At 64.2% G+C, this 15,332-nt stretch overlaps 2 protein-coding genes across 2 annotated transcripts; both read right to left on the reverse strand.

The window, feature by feature from the left end:
• Positions 1–654: 654 nt before the first annotated feature.
• Positions 655–9,612, reverse strand: TEDC1 (tubulin epsilon and delta complex 1). The gene is made up of 8 exons (XM_037132021.2): positions 8,479–9,612; positions 8,312–8,390; positions 7,717–7,919; positions 7,190–7,345; positions 6,061–6,159; positions 3,723–3,809; positions 3,213–3,371; positions 655–2,222 (listed from the first exon to the last, which is right to left on the reverse strand). Exons 1-8 carry the CDS (start codon positions 8,617–8,619, stop codon positions 1,899–1,901), a joined length of 1,248 nt encoding a protein of 415 aa, XP_036987916.2. The 5' UTR covers positions 8,620–9,612; the 3' UTR covers positions 655–1,898.
• A 1,924-nt stretch (positions 9,613–11,536) lies between these two features.
• On the reverse strand, positions 11,537–12,951 carry CRIP1 (cysteine rich protein 1). Its single transcript, XM_037132023.2, has 5 exons — positions 12,841–12,951; positions 12,012–12,106; positions 11,884–11,941; positions 11,758–11,804; positions 11,537–11,663 (listed from the first exon to the last, which is right to left on the reverse strand). Exons 1-4 carry the CDS (start codon positions 12,878–12,880, stop codon positions 11,764–11,766), a joined length of 234 nt encoding a protein of 77 aa, XP_036987918.1. The 5' UTR covers positions 12,881–12,951; the 3' UTR covers positions 11,537–11,663; positions 11,758–11,763.
• Between the last annotated feature and the right edge of the window lie 2,381 nt (positions 12,952–15,332).

The raw sequence follows: 15,332 nt of genomic DNA on the forward strand, positions 1-15,332 counted from the left end.
GAAACTGAACCAGCGACCTTGCTGTTTCTAGGCCTGCACTCAACCCCCTGAGCTCTGCCGGCCAGAGTTCTGCACCAGCTCCTTATCAGCCAGACGCCACAGACAGACTCCCGCTCTGGCTGCTGTGCACTCTCTGTATGGTCTTTGAAAGAGCGGAGCCTCCCAGTCGGGGAGTCTGATTTCTCTTGACCTCAGGAAGCCACTCCTCACAGAGCAGTGTCCTACCTCCTGCAGGGCCCCTGTCCCTGGGGGTCCCCTGCTGCAGCCCTCAGAAGATATGCCATGCTGACTGGCCCCCACCAGTGCAGGCTGTGGCTGTCCTACAGGCCTGGGTGGTGGGGCAGGGTGTCCCCTGGTGTCAAGCCTGCGCACCAGAGGACTGAGGCTACCTGGGGCTGGGGGCAGTGGGGTCACGTGGACCCTTGCGATAGAGGGGACAGGGAACCAGAGATGGCGACCTATGTCACCTGCCCACACCCAATTTCCGCGTGGTGAGGCGGCCAGACTTCAGACCCAGCGGGCAGGACTGTCACTCTGACGCCCGAAGCTCTGCTGCCCGTCCCTGCAGCCTTAGGACAAGCCTGCGCCCCGGGGGCCACTTTCCTCATCTGGGCCTCTCGGGCCAGAGGCTGCAGTCCTAGCACGGGCACTGGGGGTGACCAAGAGTATAATGGCTACGGATCAGTTTGAGAAGTGACAGCTCCATTTATTCACTTAGGTTCTTAACAATCAGGGTCACAAGGGCTGGTGGCCATCATGGACACCGGCACTCCACATGGCCCAGGGCACAGCAGAGGGACGGCTGCAGGGAGTCCAGGAGTGACCTCACAGAGGTGCAGGGTGCAGGTGGAGGATCAAGCCCCCTGTGTCCAGGGCCATAGCTGGAGCCAACAGGGAGTGACGGGACCCAGGGCAGCTGGAACAGTGGTGCTGAGGGCGTAGAGAGAGGCTTCGGGCCAGGACAGGGGGCACAGGCCTGGGGACTCTCTGTCCTGAGGACTGGCCCCAGGACAAGCTCAGGGATGTGCAGGGGAGGCCGAGGAGAGACCTTTCCAGCAGGAGGACAGTGGGCAGGAGGTCCTGGGGGTGGGAGCGGCCACAGGCCCCAGCTGGCCAGTGGTAGCTACAGGAGGCAGCCCTCCTACCGGCCCCTTTGCTGGCTCAGCAGCAGCTGGGCTTTGGGACGCGACCGTCCTGGGAAGAGGGGAGCCTGCAGAAGGGACGGCGCTGAGGCCGCCTGCGCCTCCTGGGGGGCCACTGTGGCAGCAGCTGAGGGCACACCCCCTGCACACAGACAGCTCTTTGTCAGGACCGAGCCCCGCCTGCCGAGCAACCTCAGGGACAAAGCCCCTCTGTCCACGGTGGCCTCCCCCTCACCCCATGCACCACCTCTCCCCCCGTTCCAGGTGCCCCCACACACATGCCAGGCGCAGGCGCAGCCCACGTGGCACAATGACAGCCAGGATGAGGGACAGAGAAGGCATCCAGGGCAATGCCCTCCCCCAGGGCCCTGACACCACCCTGTGCTGCAGGCCCCGCCCCGGCCAGGCGCCACTGCCAGGGTCTCCCTCCCACTCACGACCCCAGACAGCAACCTAAGAGTGTGGTGGAGGTGCAGCCAACAGCCTGGCCCCTGCAGGGTGGCCTCCACATTTACTTCCAAGTCCCCTCTCAACCCTGAAAGCCCGTGGCCACCTCACTGAACTTGCCATGACCTCCTGAGCAGGGAATGTCTGTGCAGCTCCGCTTGCTGTTGGCCTGGGGCCGAGCTCTGTCCAAAGTGGGGCTGAACCCAGGGCCCAGGGACTGGGATCCTGCTTCTACGTCAACCCTGCGCCTGCGGCCACTCAGCGTGGAATCTGCCTGTCTGAGGCTGGGCCAGGTCACAAGAGTTATCCTCAGCGTCCAGGCGGCAGGATCCAGATGAGGCTGGGCAGGGCTCCCGCCAGCCTGGCCAGCTGCTGCTGACACTGGGCCTGGAGCTGGCGCAGCATCTCTTCCAGGCAGGCCTCCTGGCTCTGCAGCACCCTGATCACCTGGGCAGCCTGCAGGCCCAGGCCCGCTGGCACCCCGGCCTCGGTCCTCACCAGCCGGTAGGGCCCATGGGCCCGGGCCAGGCCCCCACCTTGCTCCCAGGCCTGCTGCAGGGCCACCAGCTCCTGACCTACAGCTTCCTGTGCGGCCCGCTGGGCGACGGTCCACTCTGGGCTCTGGCCTCCAACCTACAATGGGAGAAGCAGTGACTTGGGAGCCGAGAGCAGCCACATCCAGCCCAGGACTCTGGCTTCAGGTCCCCTTGGCACTCGCTCAGCCCTGACAGTGGCCCCTACTGGCCCCACAGCCCCCACCCACACCCTGAGAGGGGCTTCCAGGCTAGACTCCTCAGCTCCCAGGGAGCAGAGGCCCACCCCACACCAGCTCAAAGGCCCAGCCTTGCCAGGCTCGAGTCCACCCTCACGGAGCCCTTGAACCCCAAGTAGCAGCCATGGGTCCCCAGGGACAGGGCGACAACCCTGCAGGACCTGAGCCCTCAGGGCACCAGCTGTGGGCCCACCTTGCTCACCAGGGTGAGGGTCTGGAAGCAAGGCTTGGTGGCTCCCTGCAGGCCAAGTCCCTCGGGGCCCATTCAGAGTCCAGAAGACCCGCCCCTAGGACAGCCACCCTCCACCCTCACAGCACTTCAGGGGAAACCACCCACCACTCACTGCTGAATGCAGGAGGGGGAACATGGGGTGGGATAGACTCGAGGGACACTGGACTGGGGGACACGGCCTACTGGGGTCCAATGGGGGATGGTGTAAGAAGCTTCAAACATCTGCAGGTAACCGCCCTGATCCTGAGCCCCATGGGTTCCCATTCCTGGCATAAAACCCCCTGCAGACATCAGCTGTCACCACCAGGGCAGGGAACAGACACGGACGGCAAGGAGACAGCAGGGTGGCTCCAGGCCCAGAAGAGACTCCCCTCTAGACTTAAAGGGAAAACCACACCCACAGGTTCAGGTGCTTCCGAGAAGGAAGCCAGGAGCCCAGACACTCGCCTGCCCACCAGCCAGTGAAACAGGCCATGTGGGTGGGAGCCGGCAGGGATGAGGGGCTTTGAGAGGCTGGGGAGGGGGCCTTCCCTGTGCCCCCTTTTCATGCACCCTTCTTTGTCAGATGAAGAGCCCCACTGTCGTCTCCAAACACCAGCCAGCAGCTGGGAGCCCTCACCTTGGCCTCCCAGGCTGCCCGCCGGGCCTCCACCGCCGCCCGCAGCTCCTCCTGCAGGGCCTGCAGCTGCTGCTCCAGCTCCTCAACCCCAAACTTGCGGGGCCTGGGCACAGACGAGGGCTGTGCGGCCTCCGGGGGGCAGGCTCCCAGGACCGTGTCCTGCAGAGGGAGACCCGAGTGAGGGTGGCACAGGCCGCACCACCGCACACACAGCCCAGCTCCTGACCCGCAGGAACAGAGGCCCAAGTCACACAGCCAGCTGGACAGCTAGTGTCACCCAGGCAGGCCTGGAAGCCAGAGGGCACAAAGGCCAGGCCCCTGAGAAGTGTGGGCCTCCCCAGGAACTGGCAGAGTGGGAGGGTCCACCGGATGTGTTGAAGGAGCCTCCAGACTCAGCGAGGCAGGCCTGGGTGCAAGGCTGGCTTTACACCAGGCTGAGGGGTGGCCTCCGGGCTGCTGTCAGGGCCAGGGAAGGGGGATGGGAGAGGGGAGGGGGCTGAGAGTCCTGACCATCCAGGGCCAGAAGACCACTTCCCGGCGCCGCCACTCCAGAGCGGCCTCCAGGCGTGCGTTCTCTCTCTCCAGCCTCCGCAGCAGCTGCAACACAAACCAGAGCCCAGGCTGAAGCAGAACTCCTAGGGCACCCAGACCCCAGAGCTGGGACTCGAGCCAGCACCCACCCCTCCCTCTGGCCACCGTACCCAGTCACCTTGGCACAGCCCTGGCACAGCCATCTCCCTGCGCCACAAAGCAGCCCCACCTCCGCACACAACCAGGCCTCCAAGCAGGCCTGTGGTCCCCCACACCAGCCCCAACTGCAAGCCCCTCAGCAAGGTCAGTGGTCAGCCCAGGTACCCCAACATGGGACCTCTGTCCCACATCCCTCACTGACTAGGAGCTGCACCCTGGAGGCTGCTGGGCTCTGGGGGAGGGGAACCCCAAGCCAGGGCAGAGGCTGTGTAGTGACCAGGGAAGTGGTGGAGGCCCCCGACCCCCTTGAAGCCCTTAGCCACTACAGCCCTGCAGCATCCCTGCCCAGCACACACGGCTGGTGCCCACAGACCCTGAGCGCCAAGGGCCTAGTGCCTGTGGACACTGCAGGAGCACATGGGCAGCTGGGTGGCCCAGAGCTGACTGATCGGTCACCACACTCTGCACTTCCGGCCCCTGCAGAGTGGCCAGTGGCAATGACCACCTGAGGGCCCACCACGAGCTGGGGAGGGGCAGTCTAGTCCCCGTCCCCCTGGGCACCCCAGGGCCGGGCACCTGCTGTGGCTCCTTTCTGAACACGCAGCCCGGTACTGGCCATAGGCATGGCTCCTTCCAGAAGACGGAGGTACCAGGCCCTCTAGAAACCTAGGAGCGTGTTCTGGGGCCAGGACGAGTGTCCAGAACATGGCAGCCACCCTGTGGGCCAAACACAAGCTTGGCCAGGCCACCATCCACAGGGGACCAGTGCACTCGTCCCTACCCTACTGCATCAGTGTGACCCAGGGGAGGGCCCCTGCTCTCCCTCCGATGCCCGGCCCCACAGACAACCCAGATGATGGCCAGGCAGCCCCGCACCTGCTGCTACAGCTGGAACCTGATCAGGAGGCCAGATGGGGGTGGCCTCAAATAGCTGGCGGAGGGCCCAGCCCAGCACATTGCCGGTGCAAGTGGAGGCAGGCCTGCGGCAAGAACCAGACTGCAGCCTGGGGGACCCTCAGCCTGGGAGGGCTGAGACAGGCAGAGCATGCAGCCCACGTGCTCACACCAGTTACATGTGTGCACACACACACACACACACACACACATGTGCACATGCACACTGGCCAAGAACAGTCCCACAGGCCATGGGAAAGGGGGACAGGCAGGCACTGTGGAGGGGAAGGCCACAGTCCCCTCCCCCTGAGGGCTGGGGCAGGGTGGGGTCTTGATGTATGAGGAAAGTTTCAGCCAGCCACCACGGATCATTCCAGAAGTCTTTGGAAGCCTTCCCAGGATTGTAGGCCCTGTGCATGGGTGGCCCAGGCTCCCACCAATTCCCCATCTGGAAGCCAAGGAAGGAAGCCTACCACAGTCTCTGTCAACCTGGCCACCCTGTCCGTGGCCCTGAAGCACCAACAGGCCAAGTCTCCAGGAGGAGGGGGAGCTGCCTGCATCCAATCCACCCCCGGCCCCGGGAACCAGGGAGTGGGGATCAGGCAGTACCAAGCTGGAGCTGGTGCAGCATTTGCTCTGCTAACGTGGGGACTGGGACAGCAAGCCAGGACCTCACAAAGTCACCCTTAAAAGGGACAGAACCAAGAGCACCTCAGACACCTAGATGCTGCCTCAGCATCTCCAGGGCCCAGACAGCCCTTCCCCACCCTGGTAGGGCCCAAAGAAGTGTCAGCCAGGGACACAGGTTCAGAGGGCATCCCTGCCTGGGCACCTGACCCCACAACAAAAGGCAGACCCCCTCTGAACACACAGCTCAGGAGCTGGGGCCCACTGGGCCAGGAAGCAGGGGACACAGTGGCCTCAGCACGCCTCCCAGGCCAGGCAGTACTAGCCTCACAGTCTGTACGGCCCAGAGCCCAGCCCTCAAGGGACAGCAGCCCATCACCAGCTGACACCTGCAGGAGCTGGAACACTGCAGTGCTCGTCCTCAATCCCACCACCACCCTTGGCCCTGCCCGTGCAGGCCACCTACGCACATAGCAGCCAGTCCGCACTGCTGAGGTGCCAGGCGGTCTGGGGGCCGGAGAGGCCTCTGGACGTGTGCCTGTCCCCCATACCAGCAAGGTGCTGGGCTTGGCAAACAGAAAGGGTGCAAACCCAGGCCCTCCCTTGGCCCCTCCTACCTCAGCCAACCAGCCCTCACCTGCCAGCCACTCTCAGGGTCCCTGAGCAGCTCCGTCTCGGCAACAGACAGGTGGCCCAGGCAGCGGTCACTGTGGCAGCCTCGAGTGAACCAGTGGATCTAAAAGGGGCAGCACGGAGCTGGGCTGAGCCAGGGCCTTCAGAGTCGCCTTACAGACGAGGGCACAGGTGCAGAGAGACACAGCTGGCCACAGCAGTCCAGGGCAGGACGGCCCTCAGCCCCTGGGCAGTCCCCCCCATGGCCACCCATCCCACCTAGCTCCGGGGGCACAATGGGGGTAGAGAGGGGTGCCCCTGCTTCCTTCCCCCCTCAGCCCATCAAGTGCCAGGACCATGGTCTGTTGAGAGAAACAGCCTGTGGATAAGCTCAGCAGTCCAGCAGGGCCAGCAGTGGAATGCAGAGCAACCTGCCTGGGCCTGGGGGGCAGAGAGGGCTCCCCAGCCAGGTAAGCCTGCAGGTAGCAAGCAGGTTAACATGTGGTATGTCCCAAGCAGCAGGAGCTGAGGCCAGGAAAGAGGAAATGAGTTCTAGGAGAGACCAGCCAAGCAGAAGACCCTCTGCCAGAGGTGGTGATGCGGGCTGGAGGGGTCTGGGGACCAAGGAGCCCTGCACCAAAAGGAGCCCCAGGCCACCTGCCCAGGCACCTCTTGGCCCAGACCTTGCAATGGGCCTGTGGGGGAACACCTGCACCTGCCAACTGAGTCCTATCAGCTCTCAGAACACACAGGAGCTGCCCACTGCTCACCAGCCGGCACCCAGGGCGCAATGAGAGGATACAGTGCCCAGGCAGTGACTCCTCCAAGGCCTGGACCCTGTTCCATTGCTCAGTGACACAGAACCTGAGGCCTATAGAGACTTCTGGGGTCAGGAAGGTCAAGCCCACAGGTGATGCCCAGCTCCACCTGCCCCAGGCCCCCTCCTGGGCCACCTGGAGCCCTGGGCTCAGGCTCCTCGCCATCTCAGGGCAATGCCCAGCCAGTCACCCCCAGCCAGGCCTGGGAGGCCTATGTCCAGCCAAAGGCCAAGGCCACAGCTCTGGTTGGACAGGCCACAGGCAGCAAGCAGCAGCCTGACAGCTAGGAGCTAGGAGAGCAGCTGCCGCTGGACGGAGAGTTCTCAAGGGCACTACCTTGCCCAGGAGGGCACACTGCTCCTGCTGACTGGCCATCAGGGTTCGCCACCGGAACCGCAGCTTTCCCATCAGCCACTGCAGGTGGCGGACGTCCAGGGGGCCATCTGCTTCCGCTCCTGGTGCAGGCAGGCCTGGGCTGGCCAGGATGTCACACTGGAGAGGGAGCGAGGGTCAGGCCCTGCTCCCACTCATGGCAGAGACCCCAAAATGTAAAGGAGAAGGGAGGCTGCTGAGAGACGGAGCCATGGGGTCCTGAGGGCACCAGGGGAAGGGTGAGGACAGAGCTGTGAGCATACCCCACTGCTTACCCAGAAGGACAAGCAGGGAGAGCAGGGGCTAGGGCGCCGGACAGGGAGGCCAGTGGAAGCCCAGCCTCCATGCCCTCCCTGGGGCCGCAGGATGACAACGCTGACCCCCACAGCACTGTCCTGAGGGTGGCCAGGCCTGTCCTGGCAGGTCTGGCAGGCCGTGCCCAAGGTCTCAGGTCCAAGGCTGGGATTGGCCCACTCCCACCGCACACTCACCTCACACACAGGCATCTCGTCACCCAGGTGCACGCGGGTCTGGGCCACCAGCCGCTCGGGCAGAGGCTCCCGGGCCAGAAGCCAGGAAAGAGCCAGGAGCAGCTCCCGGCTGCCCCGGGAGCCGTCCTCGGGGAGCTGAGTGAGTCCCTGCCGGGGGTAGCCTTGGGAGAGCAGCTCTGACTTCACCCAGCGGGCCTGGGCCTCTGGGAGTAAGAGAAGGGCAGCTCAGGGGACTACCTACTGGAAGGGACAGCACCCAGACCCCTAAGGGACCCCCGCCACGACCCCCCAAAAAAGGCCCTTAGGGCGTTGGGGCGTAACCAGGTTGAAGAGGTGGGCGGGGTTTACGAGGTGGGAGGAGCTAGAGCATACGGGGGGCGGGACTTACTGTGGCCGCTGGGCTGACCGGAAGGGCTTTCGGAGGCGGACGGGACTAGAGCCTACCTGGAGGGAACCCGGAAGCAGGTCCTACTGGGGCGGGGCTTACATGGATAGGCGTGGCCAGGCGGAGGATGTTAAGGAGGGACTGGGGAGACCAGAGTGGGTGGGGCCAGAGATTTGAGTATCACACAGAGGCCACGGGCGCGAGGCTTACCCGGGGCGAGGGTGGCCGTGGAGCCGCCAGCCCGCAGCTGCGAGAGCACGCGGAAGAGCAGCTGCCAGAGCGCGGGGGCCTGAGGGTAAAAGAGGGAGGCCGTCAGCAGGCCCCGCTCCTCCCTGCGGGGCCCCAGCGGACCTAGACGCCTGCCCTGGGCGCCTCACCGCCTCCGGAAGGTCGAACTTGGCGCGGCGAAATGTCTCGGGGCTGGGACCGGCGGGCAGCGTCCGACTCAGCGCGGCGATGGCCTCGGGCAAGGCCCTTGCCGCATCCGCCCTGTCCACCCGGGGCCGCCGCCGCCCCATATAGCCGGCAGCCGTGACCCGCCTCACTCGATCGCCCAGCAACGATGAGTAACCCCCAACCCCGTCCTATTCCCGCGCCAGTGCTACGGCTACTGCTTCCGCGCTTTCTCAGCTTGGATTGGGCCACGCCCCCTACCCCGGCCCAATGAGCGGCGCCTTGGGCGAGTGAGTGCAGTCTGACTTGTCCGCTGCGGAGGCACTTCCGGCCTAGTGGGGACCAATGGCGGTAGTAGTTCCGACGCGGAGTCTGCTCCGTGCTGACCAATTGGGGCGACATTTGACACCAAAGACTCCGCCAATCAAAGCATTACCCCTTGCATCCAACGGTAGCCTAGCCACTGCTGGAAGGTCTGCGCCCGCGCTCGGGACCCCTGCATCCGGGAGGTTCGCGCAAGTGGGCACCACGGACCCACCCCGCCAGCGACCCTCCACCTCCGCGATGTCCTCTCCGGCCTGGCCGCCAGGGGTCGCCCGGACGCTGCCGAACACACCAGGAGTGGGACGCGGGGGCCAGCGCCGAGGCGCCGGGGACGGCCCGGGACAGCTCAGCCCCACCGCCCGCGGGCGAGAGGTCCCTCTGGGAAGGCCAGCGACTCTCCTCACTATAACCTACATGTACAAACTTCCCGGGCCCGGTCAATTCTCTGTACTGCCAGCCGGCCCAGCCTGCCTCTGTCTAGCACCCATAGTCTCTCCGTCCCAACATTAGAGACAAGTCTTTGAAGGAACATATGTAAAGGGTTTGGAGGCTCTTTCAGAGTTAGACACAGGTTTACCCTTACCCTACAGTGCCAGTATCGGAACGCACGAGAACTGCGTTCACATACACGGAAGTGCACAGCAGCTTTGTTCATGGCAGCCCAAAACGAAACAATGCCGGCTTAGCAGTAAACCCATCCAGGGGGCGGTGGTCAGCAGCAGCCACGCACCACTGCCACGTGCTGCTGCATGGCTGCAGCTCAGACAGGGAAGAAGCTGGTCTGTGCACTGTATCTAGAAGATGTCCAGAAAAGCCGTCTGTAGATGCAGAAAGCAGATTCTGTGGCCTGGAAAGAGTCTGGGATGGGGACGAGGGGACTTATGTGAGTGCACAGAGCAGTCTAGAACTGTCCTGTAGCAGCAGAAGTGCGTGAACTTGTTGCAGTACTTAAATGTGCATAGGTGAAGTTTATGGAATGTAAATTATACCTCGAAGCTATAAAGAAGACAGAGTGTGGGAGGAGGAGTGGAAGGGAGAGAGAAAAGGAAGTCAGTCCTGGACCCCAACCTCCCCCAGCCCTAGCCAAGCCCACAAGAAATCAGTCACACCGGACCCCAGCTTCCTCCCAGTCCTCACCTTTGCTCACCTGCCTCTCTGTCAGGCACAGCCAGCTCCTCATCCATGTGTCCCCCATAACCAACCTCTTCCCCCAGCCTCCACTGCAGGTACCCCTGGATCCCCTGCTCCAGCACCCCCACGTCGAGTAGGCATCCCTGGTGTGCACGTCCTCCTCTGCGGCGCAGGGGCAGCTCCCAGTGGCACACGCCCTCACCAACACAGGGGTGTTGCTGTCTGTTCCTCCAGCCCCCACTACCAGTCCCCTCCCACGTCCACCTTGGGCTCCGGCTAGGAAGCACAGGCCTCCATTCTGGCCCTGCCTTCTGGCTGCCCAAAAGCCCAAAGGTCTTTCTGGCCACTCTCCTGTTGCCTTCAGACTAAAACCACTTTCCTTAGCTCACCCAATGGCTCCCAATGTTGGGTCTGGAACCCTGTCCTGGCCTTTTCACCCTCTGGGCCTTACCTCTGGAGTGCTTTCCTCCCCACCTGAGGCCTGGGCAGACCCACTCCTCCTGCAGGCCACCTCTCTTCTCATTCACCCCAAATCACCCCCTGCTCCCAGGTTGGGAGGGCCTCTGCTGCCCTTCATGCCGTCTGTCCCGGCAGCTCAGAGCAGCTTTCCTATGCACTCACTGTGTCCCCGGGCCCAGCCCACCACTGTGCACAGAGAACCCCAGCCTTACTGTAGCATCTCTGCACCCTCTTCCCTGCCCTCCCCCATCTGTACTGGAAGCACTCCAGCTCCCACCTCATGGGACTCAGTGAGTCCCCATCCTTCTCTCACACAGAGCCAACACTACTAAAGGGCAGCCAACACTACACGCTGCCCTTTAGCCTCCCACAGCCTGCCCAGCCCAGGCCTGCAGAGCCCCCATGAAAGCCCTGGGGCGGGGCCAAGACCACATGCCAAGCTGAGATGACCCCTCTTTGCTCCTTAGGTCAGCAGAGAGCTGGGAGGGTGATGTCTACCAGGCCACAGTGCAAGCGGCCAGTGGGGGACATGAGAAGGGCTCAGAAGGTGGCCGACTCTGCAGCTGCTGCCCAAAGTGTCACAGGAGTTTCAGGAAGCCCCCCGCATCTCCACACAGCCTGTCCTCAAATGCCCCATTTAGGCAGCTGGCCACTGAGTAGTCCCTGGGCCCAGGGTAGGGTCAAGTAAGAGGCAGTGGTGTCAGGCGATGCTCCTGCTGAAGCACAGCTGGCCAGGTCAGTGGGATGGGCTGAGGACGGGGCCTAAGTTGGAGCAGCAGGATGTGGGGAGGGCAGTGGAAGGCTTCCCGCCACAACTCCCCCAGAGCTCAAAAACGGAACCAACGTGAGTTCAGCTGATTCACCCTGTGGCTGACCCTCCAGCTCCTGCCCTTGTGACCTAGTGTTCCCACTAACCCGTGGGTCTTCCCCTTGCCCAACAGGGCTGGGGCACCTTTGGGCCCAGGAGCTGGAGAGCTGAGTTTGCATGGGGCTGTCCAGGGTAGCCAGGACACTTCCATGCAGAGGGGGCTGCAGCCTGTGATGGGCCCCCAGGGCATAGGGTCTGACCTCGGGCCCCCACTGCAGCTTCCCTCAACCTCTCCCCAGCAACAGGCACACACAGGCAGGTCTTCCCAGCATTGGGTTTATTGAGGGCATGAGGGGCTACAGGGGAGCCCCAAGTGCCTGGAGTTAAGGCTGGGCATCAGCCTGGAGGGGCAGTGGTCCCGCAGGCCAGGGATGGGGTCGCCACAACCTGCACAAAGAGACAGGGACAGAAGTAAGTGCAGGACTCCCTTGGGACAAGTGGGGGAAGCCGGGCTAGGGGTCAGGGTCGGAGAGGGGTGTACCTAGGTCTACTTGAAAGTGTGACTCTCAGCTCCACCTCGCCCAAAGCCTACAGAGAAAATGGTGGGTAGATTAGGGGTGGCCAAGGCCAGCGGGAGGTTGAGCTGGGCTGTGGGGAGGGAACATACCTTTGGGCCCGAACATGGCGGCATAGCAGGGATGGTTGCAGTAGGGCTTGCCTTCATGCTGCAGAGGGAGAGGCTGTAAGGGGCTGTCCCCCCACCCTGCCCCTGCTGCCCCCCAGGCCCTCCCCTACCTCAGCATGGCTCCCCGAGGTCAGCGTCTTCCCACACTTCTCACACTTCAGACATGGCCGGTGCCAGTCCTTCCCCAGGGACGTCACCCGCTCGGCTGCAGACATACAGACAGGCCCTTACGAGGCATTGCTCTGGGGACACAGCGCACATCCACCCACCCACCCACAAACCTTTTCCAGTCACCTCCGCCCAGGGCCTTCCCACCCATGTCTGATGGCCCAACCACAGTCTCAGATGGCCTTTGTACCTCCAGTCCCCTGGCTCAATTCTACCAAATAAACGGGAGGGGACCCTAGCCCTGGGCTGAGGGCTGGGGTCAGGATCAGGAGAGCCTGGCTACCAAATTAAGTCCTCGAGGCTCTGCACCCGTCACTGGGGCGGGGTGCGTGGACTTCCCACTTCCTCCTGCATCTCCTGTGGGTGGGACCCCGGGCTCGGGGCAGGAAGGCGGTGCCCTGGAGCAAAGCTCGCCTGGGATAGCGCCCTGGGTACCGGTTTCCGCGTCTGTTTTCACTTAGCGCTGGGAGGGGCGGCCGGAGCCCTGCGGTCTTTCCTGCCCAGCGGGGTCCCCGCCCAGGGCGCGCCCGGGAGGAGGAGGCGATAGAGACCGAGACCCACAGACACACGGAGACCCGGAGACGGAAAGCCCATCCAACGCAGCGGTTCCCAACCCGCACATCCATGGTCACGTGCAGGGCTGAACTTTCTACTCCCGCAGCAGTTTCCTGGGGTCCCCAGGCGCCCCCACCCAGAGCAAACTCCGCCAGGTCGCCCCGGGGCTCGGAGCACCGCGGCGGTTCGGTCAGGAATGGGCCGGAGTGCGCTCACCAAAGTACACCTCCTTGTCACACTTGGGGCACTTGGGCATAGCGGCGCTGGGTCTGTACGGACGGCCGGGCGGGAACAGACAGCAGCGGTGGACTGGGTGGAACCCGCCGGGTGCGCGCCTTTCAGGGAAGCTGGGACCCCGCCTCTTAGAGGCCCGCCCCCCGCCCCCCCCCCATTCTGACACTTGACCCGAGGACCTCGGTTCCAGATCAGGAGATCGAGAATGGCCATCTGGGGTTCACCCTCGCTTCAGGGCAGGCCCTGGGGCTGGCCGACCACTAAGTGGAGGCTGGGGGTGCGCTGGGGACTCGTGGGGACTCACTGAAGGGCGGGGCTGCTCAGGCGGCTGCAGTCCCACCCATCGCCCAGGGCTGTGGAGCACCCGGGTGCAGGATCTGCAGAAGTCTCCCCAGGAGCAGGAACGTGCACCCTACTCCCAGGCCTTGCGCCCCCCCACATGCTGGAGCCCCCAAGGAGACAGGCTGGAGTGGGGGGAAGGGACAGCTCACCTCTAAAATGCAAACAGATGCAAACAGCCTGAGACACACGCCCACACACTTTGACCAGGCACTCCCCTGGGTATGGGATGGGGTTAGGGTTAGGGTAAGTCTCAGCCTAGTAACCCCCCAAGAATTCCCCTCAGGCCTTCACATGAGGGACATCCCAGCCTCTGTGAGCCCCCCAACCCCCACACCTCTGGGAAATCCATCGGACCACGTGGGAATGTCCCCAGGGCCGTGAGGAACTGGAGATGGGTCGCCGCCCCCTCACTTTTCGGGACAGCACTGACTGGAGTCTCTGCGGGGATGGTGGGGAGCCGCGCCCCCGCTGTTCCCAGAGGCGGGCTCCTTATCTCTGGGGAGGCTCCTATGGTGCAGTGCGGTCCAAGTTCACTGCCCAGGACAGCATCTGGCTCACGCCTCCTCGTGCCAGGCAGAGACCTTGGGACCCACCCACCTTGGGAATGGGGTGGACCCGGGGGCTGGGCTGTGGGGTCCCGAGCCATCTTTCTACTGCCAGCAGGAGAGTGCAGACTGCAGACAGTGGAAGAGCCCTCCCCTCCCCCCACCCCCCAGGGAGTCTGGGCTCTAACCCTCCGCCCTCCTAGTCGCCTCCTCCCTCCTAGTCGCGGTCACTCAGCCCCTCCCTCTCTGTGCTGGGAGCAGGGGCTGCTCCACCTCCACCCCAGTGCCACACCCGGTTCTGTGGCCTCAGCGGCACCTAAGCATCAGCCCTCCCTCCTGCCCCCCTGTCCACAGTCCCTCCCTCCAGCCGCCAGGGTTACTAGTGTTGTGCTCTCCCCTCTACACACCCATCTTGACAAACGCACCATCTCTGGGCCTGTCCAGGCCCGGTCCCCATGGAGTACCCCCCTCCCACAGGGCCCAGGGGCTCCTGGCCTCCCCACCCTCACACTCAGCCCTGGCAACACCCAGTGACCTCCCACCTTGCCCTTTCTGAAGCCCAGCTTCCCGTCCCCCTGCCCTGCAGCCTGGTCTGGGATATAGAGGGAACCCTGGGTGGCTCCATTTCAACGCCCCCACCAACCCCAGGAGGCTGGCTTGGGGGAGGGCAGGCACTCCCAGGTGCAAGGGTGACGGGCCACACCCCAGACACTGTGCCAGTTCAGGTGCCACACTGGACTCCAGGCCCCCACGGCCTGCTCCCCACAGCTCTCTAGTGACTCCCTCCGCCCTGAGACCCCCTCGCTGAGGCCACAGCCTGCCTCCCCTGGGTCTCTGCCACCCCAGGGTCCTGGGACCCTCAGTGGCTGGCTGCCCGCTGCCTCGAGAGGGAGGCGCATGCCCTGCCCTGGTGGAACCCCCAGTCTCCCTCCGTCACCCACACCAGCGTGCTCCCCCCTTGGAGTCTGGCACCCACAGTCACTTCTGGGCCACTGCCCTCCTGCTGGCACTGGAACACCTCACTGTGGTGCCTGCAGCAAAGGCCCCAGCCCCGCCCGACCCCACCACTGGCCCCCACTGCTCCGGGTCCTCCTGGCCTGAGCCGTAGGGCGGGCCCTGACTTCCCTGATCTCCTGGCTCAGAGCAAAAAGCAGGAGAGGGAAGGGGAGGCCAGTGGTGATGGGGGCAGGGCAGGGCCTTGGAGGGTTGGGGGTGGACGTGGAGTAGCTGCCACAGGGCGCACACACCACCTGCGGTCCATGGGAAGGTCTGCCCTGGTGGGTGTGCTGGGCAGAGGCCTGGAGCAGGGGGGTGGGCTGCTTCCAGAGGGTCCGTGAGTGACGAGGCCCACTCTCTCCCAGGCCTGTGTGTGTCCCTGGGCCTGCGGGCACACCCGGCGTGTAGAAGGCAGACATCTGGGTATCTGCATCTCTCGGGGTGTGCACAAGGCTCCTGTCAGGGCACTTGGTTTCCCATGCTGCTGTCCAGCCCACCCCCGTCCACTCTGGAGCTCAAGGCAGGCGGGGCTGGGAGCCATGGGTCCCCCCTCCCCCACCCTCCTTCACAAGAGGACTCCAACCTATGGGG

This window comes from Artibeus jamaicensis, unplaced genomic scaffold (genome assembly GCF_021234435.1).
Source record: "Artibeus jamaicensis isolate MK-2021 breed Jamaican fruit bat unplaced genomic scaffold, CSHL_Jam_final contig_444, whole genome shotgun sequence".
Taxonomy (NCBI): Eukaryota; Metazoa; Chordata; class Mammalia; order Chiroptera; family Phyllostomidae; genus Artibeus; species Artibeus jamaicensis.

Excerpts from the sequence above, each read along its gene's own strand:
- TEDC1 (XM_037132021.2), bottom strand. The coding sequence starts at position 8,619 with ATGGGGCGGCGGCGGCCCCGGGTGGACAGGGCGGATGCGGCAAGGGCC. Across the intron at positions 7,346-7,716 it reads ACGAGATGCCTGTGTGTGAG|TGTGACATCCTGGCCAGCCC; the intron begins GTGAGTGTGCGG and ends CTCCCTCTCCAG. Across the intron at positions 2,223-3,212 it reads GGGCAGCCTGGGAGGCCAAG|GTTGGAGGCCAGAGCCCAGA; the intron begins GTGAGGGCTCCC and ends CTCCCATTGTAG.
- CRIP1 (XM_037132023.2), bottom strand. The coding sequence starts at position 12,880 with ATGCCCAAGTGCCCCAAGTGTGACAAGGAGGTGTACTTTG. Across the intron at positions 12,107-12,840 it reads TGACAAGGAGGTGTACTTTG|CCGAGCGGGTGACGTCCCTG; the intron begins GTGAGCGCACTC and ends GTATGTCTGCAG. Across the intron at positions 11,942-12,011 it reads CCTCGGGGAGCCATGCTGAG|CATGAAGGCAAGCCCTACTG; the intron begins GTAGGGGAGGGC and ends CTCCCTCTGCAG.